The sequence below is a fragment of the Canis lupus genome, chromosome 13, assembly GCF_011100685.1.
Source record: "Canis lupus familiaris isolate Mischka breed German Shepherd chromosome 13, alternate assembly UU_Cfam_GSD_1.0, whole genome shotgun sequence".
Taxonomy (NCBI): domain Eukaryota; kingdom Metazoa; phylum Chordata; class Mammalia; order Carnivora; family Canidae; genus Canis; species Canis lupus.
The window spans coordinates 40,208,720-40,230,176 of NC_049234.1; the positions used below are offsets into that span (position 1 = coordinate 40,208,720).

Consider the following 21,457-nt stretch of genomic DNA (forward strand, 5'->3'; position numbering starts at 1 on the left):
GGACGAGCCCTCGGACACTGGAGCTGGTGGCCATCCCTCGGGGCAGAAACCAGGGAGCTTGGGTGTGAGGGAGGCGGATTCACGTTTTTAACACGTGCACTTGCCCCTTTCTATAGCTTTAACTTTACCCCTTACGTGCCTACACTTAGTCCAAGAAAACTTTAAAAAATTATGACCTTGTGTTCAACGCTCCTCTTTCATGCCCCAAATATACCTTGAACTGACTTGCATTCAGTTTCTGCTTCAGGTGTTCCTCCATCACTCAGCTACAAGCCTCTAACTAAATGCCGCTTACTTTAACAACACCTCCCTGAGCTTCACAATATATAATTTCATAGCAAGACACCTACCTTATTTCTGTATCTGTTTTGTTCATTTTTATTTTTTAAAAAAATTTTTGGTATCCGTTTTGTTCTTTACTTGTTTGCATTTTACTTATTATCTGTGAGCTTTTGAAGGGCAAGGCTAGCACAGTCATAATTTTTCATGACATTGTAACTTGAATAAACCAAAAAATTAACAACCTGAGGGGTTAGGGAACAGAGACAACAAACCAGAAGGGGCGGGGTCCCTTGAGTGCTCACTTAGTGGCATATTCTTGGTGCCTGTCAGAGGTCTACTGAATGAGTAAATAAAAAGGAAAGTCTTCCAACCACAGGCTAGAATTTTTTTTTTTTTTAAGTTTGTGCTTGTAGGTTCACACAATGTACTTATTATTAAGGATGTGAACAACTTTCACAGTTTCAAAAATCATGTGTTATTCTTTAGGCTACTAGTGTCTCAAAGGTTTCACAAGAAAGGGAAAAGGATCACAGGGATTGTTTTTGAGGCCAAATCATGAAGAGACCATCAACCAATCCAAAAATCAGAAGTCAAATCGCTTCTTACATATAATTTCTGTTCTCCTTCTGACTTCTGAACATTTCCCTCTTCACCATCCCTCGAACACAGTGGCCTCTCCACTTCACTCGTCTTTAATAACAGGTTTTTCTCTGCTCCGCTCTTTGCGTCAGTGGCTATTTCAAGCAGCCGTATAGTCACCTCCCTTGTTCTGTCTTCCACCTTAAGTTACAAACACTCACCTCTACTTTAAAATTCTTACAGGTCATTTGACCTGCAATTTTTTTTTTTTTTTGGCGTAACTTCTATTTTACACTGTACACGCAACAAATCTTCCCTTCTTTCCCAAATATAACTTCATGTGATCGCAGCCCTGAAAAAAGGACATCCTAGGGATTTACATTTCGGCCCAGAAATTAGGACACTAAAAAAACCCAAAACAGAACAACATGACTTTCCTATAAGGAATGGTGAATTCATGCCATTTAATAGGTTCCACAGATTTCTTTTTAAAGAAACAAAATATATATGAACCCTGGAAGCTAAAGCAGATATTAAGTGATGAATATACAAAATTCCCAGGTAGATATGAATAAACTGTAATCACTCAATAACCTCTTGACATGATGCTTTTGTAAAGCAGTTTCGTCTCACACCATCAAGCAAATCATTCAGTGACTTGTTTTAGCTGCTTGTGGACATAAAACTGGAATCTATTTACATCAACGTGGTTCAGACCAGTATACGTTACGTGACACCAGAGCAGGAGCGAGAATGATCTTTTAACCTGAGGAAGATCAAACATTTCCAAAACTATTTGAAGATAAAATACTGCAAGATGATTAAGTTGTTAAAGGATTAAAAAAATGATTTTACTTACATCAAGAGAGCCTTCGTTTATAACGATCATTCCCATGTTCTTCCTCAAAAGTTTGCAGGAGTGTCCTATGTCCAAACACAGTGTAGATTAATTGATAGAATCCATTTCTCTAGAGAGAAGCAGTGAAGATGCTACAGTGGTAACACTCTAAAAATAACCTAAATCTTATTTATAGATAAAATTAAGGTTTTGTCTATTTTATTAGGACGCTGATGAAGTCAGCGGTTTCCAGGTTTGCGGGACGTTGAAGGCACGTTCTTCCTTCTTATAGGAGGGACACAAGGGTAACACTGGGCGTGTTAAGGTTGTCTTGATCAACAAGTAGGGAAAAACAATATGGTAATGACTTTCAGTGTCCCAAAACCTAATAAATTCACGTGGAATAGCCTTCCTGATGACCAACACGAGGAGCAGAAGAGGGGCTGGTGATTGTTCCTGGGGAAGGTGCAGGACCTGATCCCACACCACCATGGCCCTGCCCCTGGACTGTGGTCCTGCCCTCTGAGGTCCCGTCCTCTTGCTTTGCTGTACTTGCCGCAGAGCAAAATCACCTACTGGTTGAACCACCTCTGTTGCTCTGAACCCATCTGCAAACAGACGAACGTGGCTGGAGCCAAACAAGCCACCCTGCTGACTGGTGTTTAAAATAGGACCATCGCACGTAAAATAATATCACCTATACTTGCTCCTTTTGTGAGCTCGTTTGATACAATGGCTTGTTTGTTTATTTTTAAAGATTTTATTTATTCATGAGAGACACACACAGAAAGGCAGAGACCCAGGCAGAGGGAAAAGCAGGCTTCCTTCGGGGAGCCCCATGTGGGACTTGATCCCAGGACGCTGGAGTCACGACCTGTGCTGAAGGCAGACGCTCAACCACGGAGCCACCCAGCCACCCAGGTGCCCCAGATACAATGGTTTTAAATACCACCTACACCTTGATCATTCTGGGACTCACATCTCCCACTTAGAGCTCTTTCCTGAACCCCAGACTCTCACATCCCAGTGTCTGTGTTAACAGCAGACGCTGAGGTGCAAAACAGGCATCTCAAACTTAACATATCCAAAACCTAGATTCTTGATGTCCTCCCAGAGCACCTGCTTCTCCTCAGTCTTCCCCATTTTGGTTAACGACCACCCCATCCTTCAGTCACAATGGCTAAAATTCCTCGGAGTTATGCCTGAGTCCGTGTTTCTCTCATACCCGACACATCCAATCTATTAGTCAATCCTTTAAAATAATATTCTGGCCATTTCTCATCACCTTCACTGTTACCACCCAGGTCCCAGTCACCACTGTGCCTCACCTGGATTAACGTAACAGCCTCTTCTCTGGTCTCCCTGCTTCTACCCCTTCTTCCCTTCCAGTCCATTCTCAGCCAGCCTACAGGCCAGACTGTGGAAAGTCATTTTCATGGGAAAGCCAGTCCCCATCTTTCCTCTGCTCAGAACCACCCTGGGGTTGCCCATCTCCCCAGAGTAAACACAAAGCCCCCCTCCCTCCCTGGGGCCTGGGAGGCCCCATCCAATCTGGGCTCCGTTACACTATCCTTTTCTCCTACTCTCCCTCTCTGCATTTCTTCTCTTTCCAGCACAGAAGACAGCTTTCCCTCATCATCCGAAGGACAAGCTCTATCAACTCTCTTAGGTCATTTCTCAAATGTCACCATCTCGATGAGTTCTTTCTGACCTTCTCAGTTAAACCTGAATCCTTCTGTGCAACACACCGTAACCATTTGCTATATGAATGAGTCTCACCAGCTTTATTCTAGGAAAAAGGCCCCAAAGATTATTGCCCAAGACGCTACAAGTTAAATGTTACCAGATGCCACCACCGTACTCTTCACATGAACTGTCATCATGGCTACACACCCTGAACTTATTTTCCTCAGGTATCACTCTGCCACCACACAGTCTCCCTCCACCTGTAGCCATGTTTTCAATTCAGCATATTTGTCTTTTTCAGGTCTCCCAACTCTAAGGCATTCTATATCCTTTGCACATTTTCTTTCCATTTGTCTCTAACACCAGTGATAATTTTTATAACCCAAATTAACCATTTGCGTGGCTTATAGATTTAAACTTCTACTAGCTGGTGTCTTTTAAAAAATAATTTTCCTCTACTATCAGCCATTTGGTATAAATCTGGGGTTTTTTTTTTTTTTTTTTAAATCTGGGGTTTTATATATGAGGAATACTGAGATTACTAAAACTTCTAAAAGGAGTATTAGCTAAATGTTTCTTAAATAATGATATTTGACGGTGACTTTCTAAAAATGTGGTTTTATGCTGTCAATGCCTCTGAACAGTTTCTTCGACTTTGGGAGAGTTTTGGATGTAATTCATATCATTAATATCCAGAGGCAAAATCTATGTCAGGGTTTACAGAGTGCAGGCCACCTGCTATACTGAATGTGGAAGAAAAAAAAAAAAGTGACGTTTTCCTGCACATTACTGGTATAATAGGCCTCACACCAAATATTCACCTTCTTCTCAGTAAGACCTCTATTATGAACTGTGTCCCCCTCATTTTACATGCTGAAGCCCTAACGCACAATATCTGCAGAACCTGCCTTTAAGAAGTTAGAACTAAATGAGATCAGAAGGCAGGTTCCTGATCTAATAGCAACGGTGCCCTTCTAAGAAATGAAAGCAACACCGGGAGTGTGCATCCTCTGTAGATACAGAGGAGAGGTCAACGGAGGACAAGGAGGAAGGTGGCCACTGCCAGCCAGGAAGAGAGGCTTCAGAAGACCCCAAACCTGCTGACACTTGATCTTGGACTTCCAGTTTTTAGAACTGAGAGAAAATAAATTTCTGTTATTTAACTCGCACAATCTGTGGTATTTTGTTATGGCAGCGTGAGCAGACTAATAAAACCTCTTTCTGAAGAATGAATTAACTGCAGGATGAATGTGGGATGAACTGGCAACCTTCTTATTTCCCTTCCTAGAAATCTCCTTCGGTCACATGAACAAGTGCCAATACTATACAAGCCTGCCATAAACCCAGTCTCCAGACTTTCACAGACAGCTGCAGAGATGTTACCTACATGCGTCAATTACGGATGGAAGGTAGAGGTAGGTAAAAATACAAAGGTGAGAGAGGGTTATTTTGTGGTTGTGGGAGACTTGTTAAATGCAAAGGGGCCATTAGTAAACAGGTAAGCCCAATACTATTACAAATGGAGATCTTACAAAACCACGTCTTTCAGATCTTGAAATATCTCAAATTTGTCTTCTAAAATATGTCAACGTGTTAAGCATCAAAATTTAGAGTTTGAAATTAGGTGAATTACCAATGTTGATGGCGGTTTCCTGCTTGTCCCCCGTGAGGATCCAGATTTTGATATCTGCTTTCATGAGAGTTTCTATAGTTTCAGGCACTTGATCTTGCAATTTATCCTCAATGGCTGTAGCTCCAAGTAGCTGAAGATTCTGGAGAAGATGAGAGGAAAAAATTTTAAGAGGAAAACCAGTTTAGATTCTTTAAGAATTGAAGTGTGCATATGTCTTTCGATCAGAGACTAAACAGTAACACAGAGACGTTGATGTGAATCCAACCATCCCACTGAATTTTCTCTTAAGGATCCCCAACTTTGAATCCAGTACTTCGGCATGAACTTGAAGATATCTGTACTACCTTATTCCTTTCTAAGGCAGGGGATGGACTCCTATAAAAACAAAACACAACAAAAAAACACAACAAAAAACCATATGGCAGGGAGAAATCAAAAGGGAGTTAAAGAGGAGCAGGTGGCTCATAACAAACACCAACGACAAAAACTAAGGAAGATCAACCCAGCAAAGAAGCAATCCTGCTGACCTGTTTGAAAAAGCATTTGAAAAAAAGCTTATATGATTAAATCGTAATTTGACGCAGAAAATATACACACATCATACAGTTAGAAATGCCGAGGAAGAGAGGATGAATCCAAGGGACGGCCTCAGTCTCTGTAGCAAAGAGCAGGTTGGGCACCTCTCACGTTGCTCCCTACTTGTGTAATAGGAGGCCAGAGTCTGTTAAAGACTGCTTGCTCGCTAGGTGGTGTGTGTCATACAAGAGCGACCACAATCAATATGTCCTGCAGAAAGCTCTTCTCATCGTTCACCAAGAAGAAGAAAGGTTTCTACTCTTGTCTTCTTAAACGGAGGAAAAAAGAGAACAACTTCTTGGTTGTTAGGGAAACTGGCTCACCATGTAAATAGACGCAATGGTTCTTGGTCTTAAATACACAGGAATGCACAGTGACCAACTAAGCCACAGTTGACCGATTCCTGGATTTCCCCTGTAACCTAACCACCAGTATGATCCACCCCAACGTTTATCTTTCTTTTTAAGCTTTTTCTCCCTTTTTACTTTTGTTTTGTTTATTTAAAACACCAGACAAGGGCAGCCCTGGTGGTGCAGTGGTTTGGCACTGCCTGCAGCCCAGGGCGTGATCCTGGAGACCCTGGATCGAGTCCCACGTCAGGCTCCCTGCATGGAGCCTGCTTCTCCCTCTGCCTGTATCTCTGCCTCTGTGTGTGTGTGTGTGTGTGTATCTATGAATAAATAAATAATAAAAATCTTAAAAAAAAAAACCACCAGACAAGGACAGTACAGATACAAGGGAAATCAAGTGCTAAGGGGAGTGTCCAAATTGGTAACAACAAAGAAAGCATTCCATAGTCTGTCTTCCTTCTAACATTAAGTTCTGTTTACTATTTACCAAAAATGTAAGTCTAAACTTAGTCCTAAGTCTTGATAGGCATTGGAAATATACGCAAACACACATGAATAAGCACGAGAGAGTTTATGGATGTATGTGTTAGGAATGCTTTTGCCTAGGAGTAACAGGAAAAAAAAAAATCTAACAATGGCTTAAATGAAGATTTGATGTTCCTTCCATAAGTAGTCCTGGGACAGGCAGTTGTGGGCCTGAGACCAACAGCTCAACTCCCTCTGCAGGTCTCTTTCAACACCTCCAGCTGGCTGCTACGACTGTAATTACATTAGCCACAACCTGAGACAGGAGTCCGGGAATAATGCCCACTGTATCCATCTCTTATTTGAAAGTAAAAGCGTTCCTAAAAGTCCTTAGCAGATTTCCAAATACCGCCCTATTTGGTTAATTATATTTACACGGCCATCCTTAAGTGTTAGTACTTAGCTTTTCCAGCCTTGACTGTGGGATGGCAAGAGAGAAGAGGAATGGGAATGGGCGTTAAATTAGCCAGCCAACAGTCTTTGCCACAGCGCTTACAGATAGGCATGCACATGCATCGGTGATTCTGTCCGTGTGTATCTGTGTGTGCGTGCATGTTTATAGATACACACCACACGTTCTCCCTTACTTTGCCTGGAGAGACTTGGCTCCTCCTGCTTGGCCAAACTCAAAAGTTACTGCTTCTGTGAAGTTTTATTTCTAAAACAAGTTTTCCCCTCTGCAGTGCCTTGATGGAGCTTTGCTCATCTTCACATCTTAATTTATCATATTCAGATTAACTATTTATTTTTTGTTTTTGTTTTTGTTTTTTTTTTTCATGAGAGACACACAGAGAGAGGCAGAGACACAGGCAGAGGGAGAAGCAGGATCCCTGAAGGGAAGCCCAATGTGGGACTCAATCCCAGGACCCCGAGGTCACGCCCTGAGCTGAAGGCAGATGCTCAACCGCTGAGCTACCCAGGTGCTCCTCAGATTAAGTGCTTAAATATACAACTGAGAGTTTTGTCAAGAGTAGGGACCATGTCTTGTTCATGTTTATACTTCGTCTCCAGAATACTGACATTAACATTCAGTGTTTGGTGCATTAGTGAAAGTGAGTGAATGACAAAAAAAAAAAAAAAAAAAAAGAGAGAGAGAGAGAGACAGAGAGAGAGACAGAGAGGTTCCAAAACCCAAATATTATAAAGTACTGTTTGTTGCAATCTAGACCATATTCTTTTCAATATACTCCAAATAAGTTATATAGCTATTAGATTCACTTGATGCATGACTTCTTAGTTTATAATACATAAGACAGGAAGCAAATTCCCTTCCTTAAGGAGATAGTATTATTTTATTATCTTTAATGGGAAGCAGATTTGAAATCTATCATAACCTGATGAATAATTATCATCAAGAAGTTCAGGAATGAAAAGGAAGAATAGTTCAGCAACAACCATGCCAACACGACAATTGCTGTATTTCAAAGTTTAGACGATGATTTGATCCATTCTTTCAGCCACTTTTGGGGCATTTGCAGCTAAACCATCCTGGCCCCCATCCCGGGGAAGATCAGAATGTAGCTGTGTTCAAATATCAAATATTCCACAGAAGGCATGATGAGATTTTTTTTTTAATGAACATGGGGACAGTTCAGTAAAACAAGCTCTCAAAATTTTCTTTTTTCTTTTTTTTTTCAAAATTTTCTAACCTAAAAATTATGATTTTTTATAATGTCTCACAAAATCCTTGGGTACCTAGCTAATAGGAGAGTCAAGATGTGAACATATTCATTAGAAAAACATAAATATATTTGTGGGTCTTGTAACGCTAAGGTCATGAGCTCAGGAAGTATACAGGTCTATGTATCATCATGCACAAATCCAATAAAAATAACATGACTGCATGGGGGGATCACACTGAAGCCATCTCTGAAAGAAGGAAAGTACCTGGTTTTGCACAAGTAAAAAGGAAACACTTTTCAAACCAGGTGAAGATAATATTAAGGACTAAACAGGTAGGGCCAGCGACGTGGATGTGGAGAAAAAGCCAACAAGCAGGCTACCCCGGTGTGTTGGTGACTATCCTAACAGGAATTTCTAAAAAGGGTAATGAAACAGTTCTGAATATTCAGCAAAACTGCAGTGGGTCTACTTGGACGTCTATACAGGAAAAACTGTGTTCCCAAGCCTGTTAATCTTCCTTTTATCCTAAGAACTCCTTGGGTTCAGCACTTATTAATTTTAGTAGAAGGCTCTACAGCCTCCTTTCCTTTGGCCCCGGTGTCATTTATTGTGAGATTAAGATCTTGAGTGATAGGGTGTGTTGGCCCTGGAAATTAATATCTTTAGCTACATAAGGCCCATTAGAAGAAAAGATTTGAACTTTGCGTGCTTTTCCTGATCATAACACAGGAGTGTTTAAGCCATAATCAATTTCATCCCAAACATGTATTACCTTACACAGATGGCCACTAATGGGCACTATGGGAATTACATATTCTGCAAGTGTTGAAACGTGATAAAATTCCCATGGCATTTATGGAATTAAAAAAAAAAAAAAACAACCTCAAACACTAATTTTACTTTTAAAATGTCACTATGCCGAAACTTATAAAGGTTTCAGGTTGATGACTCTTCGACATAATGTAGATTTAATTATCACTGAAAAATCATGGAATAATATTTACTCACCTAGTAAAGCCCTCAATAACCTCATTTTCCCTTTCAGATGTTCATAATGTATGCAGAATTTTTTAAAAGGCACAAAAATGTGGAGTTTCTACCCGAGTAAAGATAAAAGGCTTCATGCAGCATATTTAAAAACTGTACGGTAAATTGTATTATGATGGATTTAGAAATTATGTTTTTCCCAGTACATGTATATTTTGCTAAATAACAGAACCTCAAAATGACTTATTTCCATATGAGCAAATGTTTGGTTAGTACTTAGATTATTTTGTATTTTTTAAAAGCCTGTGATAATGTTCCTAAAAGATAAAAAGCATAATAATCAAACTCGTATCAACTTGGGCTTCAGATTACAACATGGGCTATTTGGCAGAAGTTTCTTTAAAGACAAATAAAGAAAGAACGTCAGTAAGCAAAGTCTTCCTACCAGAGTCAATATGGGCAAATACGAGCAACATTTGGTAACCCCTATTTCTTTTCTTTTCTTTTTTTTCCCTATTTCAATATAAAATAAGATTGGGACCAGGAAGATTTCCTTACTAGAGAAAATATATCAGATACTGCCAAGTGCTTTGCATGTATTAATTCAGTTAATAGCCTTGGGGAGGTTGAAGTAAATTATCCAAGGTCAAAGAGACGTGCAGCTGAGCGGATGGTTGAGAAGAAATCCCAGGAATCAACAAACACCCAAAAGGCAGCTAATGAGAAGTTAAGGAGTAAAACCGAGATTAAATGAAAGTTAGAATTTAATTCAAATCGTTAGCTTCGTTTCGGTTCTCAGTCTTTGGTAGTAACTCTGCGTCTCTGAGTCGGTTTCAGACTCGGTCCTGAGCGACACCTGCCAAGTGCACCTATTTCCCTGTTTCCCAGTCACCTTTTGGGGCTGGCGCCTCTCCCCGCACACAGGCCTGCCCTCCTTCTCCTGCAGATACGCTCCGGGCAAGGGGGGGACACAACGAGTCCTCTCCTCTGTGCCATCTGTAGTTTAGAATGAGCCAGCAGAGACTCCTCTCCGGATTCCCCACAGCTTTCGGACTGCGCCTCCTTCCTGTTACCGGTGTCTGCTTCCCCAAGACCCCAAGTCATTAGCCACGGGCCGGGAGCCTACTGTGGTGGTCTTCAGAGTCACCCGGAGAACCTATTACCCACAGATCGTTAGGCCCCAAGCCCAGAACTCACTGAGTAGGCCTGAGGTGAGACCAGGTGCGACGGCAGCAGCACGACGGGCTTGAGGCCCTACAGCCCTGACAACTGCCTACGTAGAGCACGGCTGACAACATTTCTCCGTGAAGGGACAGGCGGTGAATACTGTATTTAGGGTTTGAGGGCCGTGCATTCTCTGCTGCAATGACTCTGTTCTGTCGTGGCACAGAAATAGCCAGACTGTGTGTAAACAAGTGGGTGTAGCTGTGTTCCAATAAAAATTTATTTATTTATTTAAAATATTTTATTTATTTATTCATGAGGGACAGAGAGAGAGAGGCAGAGACACAGGCAGGGGGAGATGCAGGCTCCATGCAGGGAGCCTGATGCAGGACTCGATCCCAGGACCCCGAGATCACACCCTGAGCTGAAGGCAGACGCTCAGCTGTGGAGCCCCCCAGGAACCCCCCAATAAAACATTATTTACAGAACTATGCAGTGGGTGCCTCTGGCCATTGTGTGGGTTCACAGACCCCTGGTGCATAACGCCTGTGAGCAACCCGTCTCCGCACTGGGCCTGAGCCTCACTGCTCTGGATAGTTCCTTGTCCAAACCCTACCCTTCTTCCTCACCATGGTCTCAGATCCTCTGGTCCCATTTCTTTCTCCTTGAAATCCCAAACCACAGCCAAAATCTCGTACCTGGAACACAGGGCTACCGTCAGAGTTCTCCCCAGATAACATTACCAAATGCCACATACACTATCTTAAAAGTAAATAACACATTTGGGGAATATAAATAATAGTGAAAGGGAATATAAGGGAAGGGAGAAGAAATGTGTGGGAAATATCAGAAAGGGAGACAGAACGTAAAGACTCCTAACTCTGGGAAATGAACTAGGGGTGGTAGAAGGGGAGGAGGGCGGGGGGTGGGAGTGAATGGGTGACGGGCACTGGGGGTTATTCTGTATGTTGGTAAATTGAACACCAATAAAAAATAAATTAAAAGAAAAAGTAAATAACACATACTCTCTGGGAACCAAAGAGACACACAAGGAAGAGATCTCTTCTTTAGTCTGGGTGGCCCAAAAAGTCCAGTCCAACACGAGTGAACACTTGACCTTAAATCTTAAATGAAGAATTAAGACTTGGCCGTGGTGTGCAAAGGATGGGCAAAGGCATTGCAAACAGGAGAAATCTCACGCGCGAAGGCAGAAGTATGCAAGAGCCTATTGTGCTTGAGAAGTTGCCATTTAGACAATATGGAAATAATTCACAGAACGAGGTGTGGTGGCGATTTAAATAATGCTAATTTAGTAGGACGGCTCCAGGGATGAAATTGGATCAGTCATCTCAAACTCTGGAGCAGTGAGAACAAGATGAGGCTGGGAAAGCCAGTAGGGCCTGGAAATGGGAGGGTCTGCAGATTCCAAGACAAAGGTTATTTGAGGAGGCGGTTTTAGCAGAGGGTTGGGATCAGATTTACGTTCCAGAAAGGTTACTGGTGGCCAACCAGGGACGGGTTAGGAGGGACAGAGGCCTTATGACCAGGTAAGAGGCGACAGCAGTCATCACCCCATTTAGCTTGAAGATATGGGAAGTGGAAGAAGGACGCCCGGTGGGTGTGTATCCTGGGCCACCTGACAATGCTCGTCTGCAAAGGTCGCGGGCTCCCCTCTGTGGTGCATTCTACTGGTCAGCACTCCGTCCTGTGGCTCTTCTTCTCAACGTCTTGGCGCACGCAACAGTGGGCTGTTATTTTAAGAAGGCGAAGCTCGTACTCCTTTCCTTTAGTGGGGTTTCACGTGGGGTTACAGAATGCTAGGCCTGCGAGCATCGAACCCCTGGAGAAACCAGGGGGCCGCTTAGCTTTTCTAAGGCCAAGAAGGAGATTTACCCTGGTGCTTTCTGAACCACGGAAATCCTATCCCAAGTCTCACGCAGCCAAGGGCTTGCCCAGTAAGGTCAGCATTCACACACCCAGCCACAAGGGATCGGGATCCCAGAGGAGACTGGGCGTAGCCTACAAAACCACTACCCATCTCTGTGAGAGAAGACAGCAATGCCCTGCCCCCCGCCCCCCCGGGTGGCGAGAGGACCACGGAGCGAGCGCTCACAGCAAGGGATCCACGAGGCCAGAGAGGAGAGCAGGTGGGAACGGGGAGGCCGAAGGGAAACCAGAGGACTTTAAATACGATTCTAAAGATGAGCTGATGGAAAATCATGAAAAACAAGGGTCTGCCTCCAAGTTTTAAAGAAGACAGGATACACAGAGGCGACCCCCGCAGCCTCGTGGGACGTGTCCTGGCCCCGCGCCTACCTCTCAGGTGCCAATCGGGAGATTACGCGACCACATGCTTGGGGGCATTTTATTTTTCAGGGTCACGGCATTTCGCATACAGTCTTGCTTTCTCCTAAGCCAAACCCACAGAATAACATACGGATTATTTTTTTTTATTTATTTTTTTTAACATACGGATTATTAACACGGGATTTGGAATTAAGACAGAACTGGGATTTGAATCCCCGCTCTGCCAACCACTGGAAGTGTGTCCTTCAGCAAGTCTACTTTCCTAAGAATTTCTACATCAGCAAGAGAAGACTAAAAACACAAACTGAATAGGGTAGTTCAGAGAATGGAATTAGATCAGTCATCTCAAGATTCTTTTTTTTTTTTTGAGTAGTATTTTAGGGAAAAACATTGAGTTCTTACCTAGGATGTTACTGTATTTTTGTAGGACATGTTTGTTCTGTTTACATTAATAAATCCTGTACTTTGCAGAACGCAAAACCAGAAAACTATTTTTTAAAAAAAGCGGAGATAAAATGTAAATAGAAACAGAAGCTATAACATTTTCCTGCTCGCCCCAATGGATCATCTTCTGTAGCCCACTTTATTGGCCCTCGATCTAAATAATCAGGATAAAGAGCAGGACCCTTGGAACGTGGTCAATGCTCAAAACGCGGCAGGTCTTATTAGTAGACAAGCTGACAGACTACAAATATTCTTAAGCAAACAGTAAAACAGGAAACTACTGGAATTTTAAGCCGTGAAATCACTAGTACACCATGTAAATTCTCATCCAGTACATTTCGTTTTTCAGTACAAATGAAAGTGATATTTGCAGCTACCAAGAATAAAAGTGGTGGTTTTATCTGAAAAAGCACTCCATTCTAACACAGAGGTTACCGTGAACTTGGCAGTCAGAAATGCTCAAGAAAAGTCCTGTTTTCCATTAAGTTTTATATTTTTCTAGGAATCCTCCACACCACTCGCTGCCACATGCCGCGAAGGGCGCTAAGCTGTTGTGCTCAGTCACGCGGAGTGTGATGGCTCATCTATACGATGCCACATCAAAGCAGTCCTTAAAAAGATCCTGGAAACGTCAACCCCATTTGGGGGGAAGAGTAAAGGAAATAATGTAGAAAAGCTCACGACCCCTGGCTGTCCCGTCTCAGGGACACTCAGTCCTGTCGGGAATTAGATTTTTCAGTTTCCAAGTGTCCTATCTCCACCCACTAAGACTGAAGACAGGGAGCTGGTTCCTGGGCTCCGTCCCGGGCTGCGCCCCACGGCCCCGAACAGAGCCTGCTGCGTGCTCGGGCACGTGCTGCTGGATCTTTCCAACCCCGTGCTTCGTATGTTCATAGATTACGTAACTTAGAAGACACGTCTTTAAAGTGGCTGCGTCTACACTTCTACAGAATGCATTCCTCAAAATTACTAGCTCTTTCCCCCGACACATCCCTAAATTAATCCTCAGTGACAAACATGAAGCATTTCCCTGATGGTCAAATTGTTTTTTTTTCTCTTTTTTCTTCTTCTTGTTATGAGGCCGAGATTATGAACTATGTTTTTAAAAAAATGATAACTGATGCAGTTTTTTAAATAGATTAGAAGTCAGAGAGGAGCTTAAGAGTAATCAGATGCGATGCGAACATCCTCGCCATGTAGAAAGCATGGGCTGTATTAGTAGTAGGGGCCAGGCTTTTATTAAGCAAGCACCCACCAAAGAAACTTCGCTTCTGGATAAACCATTTAATTGAATCATTTATTATTTTGTCAAGTCTGTCTGTCTTTATTTATTTATTTATTTATTTATTTATTTATTTATTTATTTATTTAATAAAGATTCTATTTATTTATTCATGAGGGACACACAGAGAGAGAGAGGCAGAGACCCAGGCAGAGGGAGAAGCAGGCTCCATGCAGGGAGGCCGATGCGGGACTCGATCCCAGGACCCCGGGGTCACGCCCTGGACTGAAGGCAGCGCTAAACTGCTGGGCCACCGGGCTGCCCTTTTCAAGTATTTATTCAGTAGTTAACACAGGCTAGATGGGCAGGCGCTGGAAATTCTGTGATGAATACCTGAAAAACAGTCCTTGCCCTCATGACGCTTCAATCTAGGAGATGCTCAACACTAATCAAAAGTCACAAAATGTGTATAAAACACTCTTACCTGATTCAAAGGAGAGCTAGATTGTCAGAGCTACGGTTTTCTGATTACTCTTAAGCTCCTCTCTGACTTAAAATCTATTACAAAACTGCATCACATAAGTTATCATTTTTTAAAAACATAGTTCATAATCTCTGCCTCATAATAAGAAAAAGAAAAAAAGAGAAAAAACCCAATTTGACCATCAGGGAAATGCTTCAATCACTGCCCAATCTAAACACCTGCTATAACCCACTCTGTTTTCTGTTATTGCTCAAGATAAATAATTTGCTTTCATAAACATGAGATGCGATTAGTAGGTGGTTTGTGCAATGCTGAAGATACAGCTGCACTCTTCTGTTGAAGCAAATAAATATAAAACGTTTTAAAAAAAAAAACCCTGTATTTACTATAAAGGCACACTTTCCTATTTCAACCAATGATTTAATCATAAAAAATCTTCCCTGATAAGATCAGAGCCCTCCGCTCTATTAATTTTCAAAGGAACCCAGCAGCAGAGTTTGAATAGGAGGTAAAAAAAAAATCTGCTTTAGAAAGACGTCAGAATAAATGTAAAGTGACAGATCAAAGAACAAGGTGAGAAATTTCAGGGAAACCACTGCTAATGAAGCATAAAGCTTCATAATTATTCTCTTACTTATCTGTAATTTTCCCGACCAAATACATGTAAATTAATTCTAAATTTCATTTTAAAAATCGGATTTTTAAAAATGCAAACCAACACTAATAGGTGGTTTCATGACCTAGAATTACAAGTCCAAATACATCAATTATCTTTCAAAAGAACAAGGTTAAAGCAGGTAAAGCAGGTCAAGAATATTGTCTGAAAGGAGACAACTAAGTTCTCTGAAGTGGTGACGAAGACATGAAGAGGCATTTCCTTCCATAAAACCTGAAGCGATGCCACAATCCTCTTCCTAAACTAGGTCAAGACACCTGAAGGGCCTGATAGGCTTCTAACAACTCCTTTTGCATTTTAACTATGAGAACCTTCTCGTTCCTGCATGGTTTCGTCTCTCTGGGAATAAATGCTGCCTCTTGGCCTATCTTTAGTAATAGAAAAAAGATGTTTCGGGAACATCTTGCAACAACTCAGAGCATCAGAATTATTATTATTTTTTTAATCTTGAGAGGTTGACCATCTGAATGCAAGTGTTAGAGCTTAGACCGTCCCGCCCGATGGCAGAGATGTTATTTTATAGATGGATGCGGAAGTCCTCAATCCTCTTCTCGGACAGAGACTGTCAGAGTGTCCTGGAGGGTGGAGTGAGTACTTTCTAGTGCTCAGACTGCTGGGAAAGAAAAGTGACAAAGTACTGTGGCAAGGGACCAATGTCATTAACTTTTTGGATGTTCTTGGGTCTCTTTGGATATTTTTGCAGCTTCTGCTGGGGGTTACAGCGCGTTATACCTGAAGGAATAAGCGTTGGATCAAATTTCAAAAACCGAATTACTTGTTTGAACAATGAAGGGATACGGTCGAGAATAAGGTTTAAAAGTACAACCTTCTTCATCTTTTAAAGTTTTCACTTATAAACCCCCGCCCCCCAAAAAAATAAAGTTTTCACTTATTTGGTAACATTAAAAACATTCTTGTTTTCAGGAAAGGTTCTACGAATCCTTCAAATTTCAAATGTCTTTAGCATGACACTACCACCAACATGTCAGGGGCATTTTGTATCATTGATGCAAATATGCTCAGAAACACCTGGTATACAGGACCGCGAGGACGATCTGGTCTTTCATCAAGAAGCGAAAAGTCTTGAAAAATCTATAGTATTCTGAGGAGCACATTTTCTAAAAATTTCACAAATAGATGGAATATTTATATGGTTTTCAAATGGTGCTCAGTGGAGCCGCCAAATCACAAAAAGCTCCTCCCAGACCGTGCTGAGGGCAAGGTGCTGAGGCTGAGGGGACAGCCCATGTGGGGCCCCTCCCTACTCCTCCATTCTTTAAAACAGAGCAGCTTTGTCTCTATTATATAAATGATGATTCAGGCATTATTTTGTTTGGAAAATGTGTTCTGTTCTTTAAAAAAAAGGACTTAAAAACCATTCTCATGGTTTAAAATTCACTATCTTCTATGCTAAGCCCAACATGGTGGTCTACTTAAAAAACAGATTCCAATCACATTAAAAAGATTACATCATCAACACGCCTCACTAAAGTAGCCAAAGAGGCCAAGACGTTGACCCGTACTGCTATGGCAGCAACTGTCAAGCTAGGGCAAGGCACCTGCAGGATCTGCGCTCGGACAGGCCCAAACTTGCCTCAGTAGGTGGTTTTTGGGGCAGCCAGTTCTGGTGTAACACTAACCCTTGATGATTTTAGCAAACAATGGAAGCTCTGGCCACACAAGGGGTCATACTGCCCTGGCTCTAGATACATGAAAAACCCTATGGTCTTCAAATGATCGGGGACGGGACAAGCATTTGTCTGAAAAATAGCTCTCTGTTGCCAGTTCTTCAGTATCTTTGTGCCTGGTCCGCCCCCGCCCCCGCCGCCCTGTAAAGATTTCTGATCTTTTGCATAAAAAAAAAAAAAAGACCTCTGATCTCCTTTAACTGGTAAAATAATAATCATCTGGGGTTCACCTCAAAAGTCAACACTTCCCTGGAATCTTCCGTTGGACCAAGTGTGTGGGGGCACCACTCTGGGTTCCTTTCGATTTCCTGACTCCAGAAATTTGTTAGGCCGGCGATGCTCAGAGTCTCAGGCGAGCGGGCGTTGCTGGCGTGCTCGAGCTTCCCTGATACCTAACATCTAGTAGCAGCCCTGGTAGCGTTAATGAACCTAATACCCGAATGAGATTATGGTTTCAGGGGTCGGGAGGGACACAGAAGTCCAGTCCTTGTTTGGAAGCTGGCTGAGCAAGGGAACCAATCCCTTCATCATTCTGGCTTTTAGATCTTTCATTAAAACGTGGAGACCATGGCTTATCAGAATGCAAATGGAACTAGCTATCCACCCCTCTTTTCACTCGGTGTAGACAACAGGCCGTCCCAGGGAGGCATCTGTATCTGTAAGCTCAAAGTACATGTGTGGCTAAGGCCACTTCCCCAGGCAACTAGAATTTCAGTGACTCACGACTGCCACCTGCTGAAGGAAGGCTGAACATCTGCTTCATTTAAAAGATGGAAATAAAAAAAACAAACAAAAAAATTAAAATAAAAGATGGAAATCACAAGGCTTTTAATACCAGATATTATTATAAACACCCCCCCCCCAAAAAAAACAACAACAACTGTGAAACCTATAAAATCTAACCTATAAGCTCCAGGGCACGCAGAGTCAGCATGTTAACCAGCTACATTTAACATCCAACCTCAGAATTTTCTACAGGGCACTTCGTGTAGACACAAGACTTAATGTTCAGGATCCATTTTCAAATACCTGACGGTAACTCATCGTGTATTAATCCTACCACACTGCCACGGAGGGTAAAGGCCACATCACATTCAGGCCGCGTACGTCAGGAGACAGGAGAAAAGTTGTTTCCAAAGTCTTTGGAAGAGAAAACTTTGTTTTAGTTTTCAGAAGCCTAAGAAAAGCAACAAATAGGGCTAAGGATCACGTGGGGAGGAAGTTATGTGCTGACAAGGGGAAGGGGAGGATGAAGGTGCCTAAGTGGCGAGGGGCATGAGTCCTGGAGCCAGAAGGAGGGTCCTGCCTCACTCCCTTACGAACTGTGTCATCTCAACCAAATTACTTGACCTGTTTCCTTGATTTCTTCATCTGTAAAACTGGAAAAATAAATAAATAAATCGTGCCTACCTCAAAGGGATGCCGTGAGGATTAAAGTCAATCCTCCAGACATCACGTGACACGCAGTGAACACCACATAAAAACGTCTGCTATTTTTAAGGAAGCACAACTTCCTGCTATTTATACAGTATCACTCACAGCGTGTCCGTCACTTTTTGGGTGAACAGCCTTGGTTGTCTGTAAAATGGGAGTATTTTCAGTTGTGGCACAGATGAGGGACGCGCGCATAGATGTGTAGGTACGTATACAAATACACTGGATCGTCCACTTATATATTCTTTGTCATTAGCTACAGAGCCCCACAGCTGTGTTTGTGTTATATTTTGTTGTATTCCCCACTACACACCTTGATTACCTACATGCACACGCGGCTGTACACGTCGCTTGTGTGCAGGTATGTGTGGAGGAGAGCATGCTTCTCTTCAGTGACGCAGAAGAAACAGTACACAGAAGCAAGAAGACAGGCTGACCTCACGGATCCAAAATCACAAAAAAGAGTGAAGGTCCACATAAAGCAATTCCACAGACTTTTCGGCAAAAGCTCTAACCACGGCCAACATTTGTTCACGCTCAGACCAGGGGAGGCTCGACAGTAAGCAGTGCGTCCAGACATTCTGATCTTTATTTATTGGCTCCTTGAAAAGACTGAAGTTATCTGAAAACCAAACTTTCCCTATGAGCAAAAGTAATCCTTCACGTACCTTTTCAATTAGCTCGTAACTCTCCTCGAGCTTGAGCAGCCGGTTCTGCACAGATGTGGACGCGCGCTGATAGACCGCTCGCCACTCCTGGAAGTCGCTCTCCGAGATCTCAGCCACGGCAAAACATAAGGTTCTTAACCCTGAAAAAAGCAGCACACATCCCAACACCAAATACGGTTTCGTTTTGAAGTCTGACCCTTCCACTCGGATACAACTAAGTCGCATTTTGAAAAGACTGGTTCAATTCAGACAGTATGTTGGTCCGATTCCGTTAGGATGTAAACTTGGCGTAAAATGCGTGCCAACGCTCCCCTTACCTTTGACTGGAGCTCTGCCTTCGATTCCCAGCTCTCTCAATACATCCTTTGTGACTTTTCCAAAATCCTAAGCTTATCAGGTTATTCTTTTGTTGGAGATCTCTCAATCATTCATCCCCAGGATGAAGTCCAAACCCCAAAGTCTGGCTCACTCGCCCCATACACCAAGGACCTTCGACCCCCTTCTCTGCCATCTTCCTCTTATTTCCCCAGGCCTGGGCACATGCCGGTCACTTTTTCCCCGTCTCACTCCCTCCAACTCCCTCCACATCTGCCTTGCATCTACGTGAAGACTCAGTTCTTAAAATCATCACTCTGATGATTCTCACCTCGCTCAGACCCTAGAGGCAGAGATCCCCAAAATGCTCGTATGGTGTGAACGGCGTTTCCAATTGTGTTTCCTGTGGATCTCCATCCAGGATGAGCGTACCGCTCTTGCAGGGGATGGGTTCCTCCGATCTACAGCTTCAGAGCTGAGCACAGAGGCTCGCTTATAACTGCGGCTTATGAAGAAAGAGAGGGACCCCGACGGGGTCTACCTGCTAGGCCATCTGCCTCCCGGGCTGCAGGGTTCTATTTATTACAGCTCTTTATCGCTGTAAATTTATAGTATAAAGAGTCTTAAAACACTGAGGGATGGTGACTAAACAAAGTACTCATCAGAACTACCCTGGGAAACCATTCAAAGCTGCTGTCTGAGGCGGCCTACGCCCTGTGCTCCATGCCTATCAGTTTCATAATTCACCAGGAAGCTACCCTCAGCCAGAAAAAAAAAAAAAAAAAGGTGGACTGGAGCAAAGCAGCAGCAAAAGCGTTTCTCAGCCAGGACAAACGCAGTTAATCAGGTTCCTGAGAAGACAACACCCTCACTCAAGGTCCTTAGCTCTCAGAACAACGGGGGGGCGGGAAGGGGGCTACGGACCTCAGGCCAATCGACTGTGGCCAGGGGGCATGTCAGGAACAAGCCGCAGGGGACACAAGGACATGAAGGGCCCAGAAGGAAGGGGTAGGCTTGCCTACCGCCAGCGCACTGAGCAGAGAACTTAAACCTTTGGGGCTACATCAGGACATGTTTTTCTCTTCTGGAAACTTGGCTGGAGACTTAGACTCTGGGGTAGCACAGAGTCAGACTGTTGTTCAGCCGAGGGCCAGGAATAAAAGGGTGGAGGTGAAGGCCAAGCCAAATCAGCTCTGCCCAAGAGCCGAAAGGTCTTCCTATCACAGCCAGAGGAGAGGGTGATGCTCCTTCCGTCCCCCTTCCCGAGATGGAACCGGTGCCGGGTGCCAGCTAGGCTGCCCCTGCCAAGTCCAGCCGAGGACGTGCCTCCAGGCGTCTGAACTCTATGGACACGAGTGTCTCCATGCTCTTGCATTTTTGGAGAAGGGAGAGAAGGTTCCCTACGTCCCTGCTTTTCAAAGCTTCGTGCTTTTTAAGACAATCCTATTTTTTCGTAGCCTGGATTAAGAGGAACAAAGGACGTGGTCGGAGGTCAAGGCCTGCTGCCTACTGGCGACAGTCCTGGCTGATGCACAGTGAAAATTGAGATGGAAGATTCAGGTACAGCTCTGGCTACTTCTGTTAAGTTCAGAGATAAGACTCTACAAACTTGTGTAGTAAGTGGCCGTACTGCTTGAGGACTCTCGCGTCCTCCCATCTAACGGAGATCACCCCCCTGGACTACGTGCCCTGCTGGGCTGCACAGAGCACGTATTTCAGGAGGATGGAGACAGGCCTTTGCACGACTCCCTGGCCTCGCACAGAGCCTGGCGTGGGCTAGGGGCTTAAGAAGCGGTCAGTTGGAACCTACACTGTGAATAACTATTTTAATAGTTCTAGAAGCTTATTTTTACTTTTTTTTTTTTTTTTTTAAAAGACTTACTTATTTGAGAGAGAGAAAGAGTGTGTGCACGAGAGAGCCAGCACAAGCAGGGGGCGAAGGGCAGAGGCAGAGGGAGCCCGACTGGGGCCTGACC

General features: G+C 43.3%; 1 protein-coding gene across 6 annotated transcripts in view; it reads right to left on the reverse strand.

Moving 5' to 3' along the window:
- ATP8A1 (ATPase phospholipid transporting 8A1) overlaps positions 1-21,457 on the reverse strand; it is a 224,355-nt gene that overhangs the window by 87,081 nt on the left and 115,817 nt on the right. For all 6 annotated transcript variants that reach the window (XM_038555963.1, XM_038555961.1, XM_038555959.1 and 3 more), the window contains 3 exons: positions 19,167-19,306; positions 5,019-5,157; positions 1,721-1,785 (listed from right to left, as the gene is read on the reverse strand). In XM_038555963.1, the coding sequence (XP_038411891.1) occupies positions 1,721-1,785; positions 5,019-5,157; positions 19,167-19,306 (344 nt within the window). The remainder of the gene's footprint in view (positions 1-1,720; positions 1,786-5,018; positions 5,158-19,166; positions 19,307-21,457) is intronic.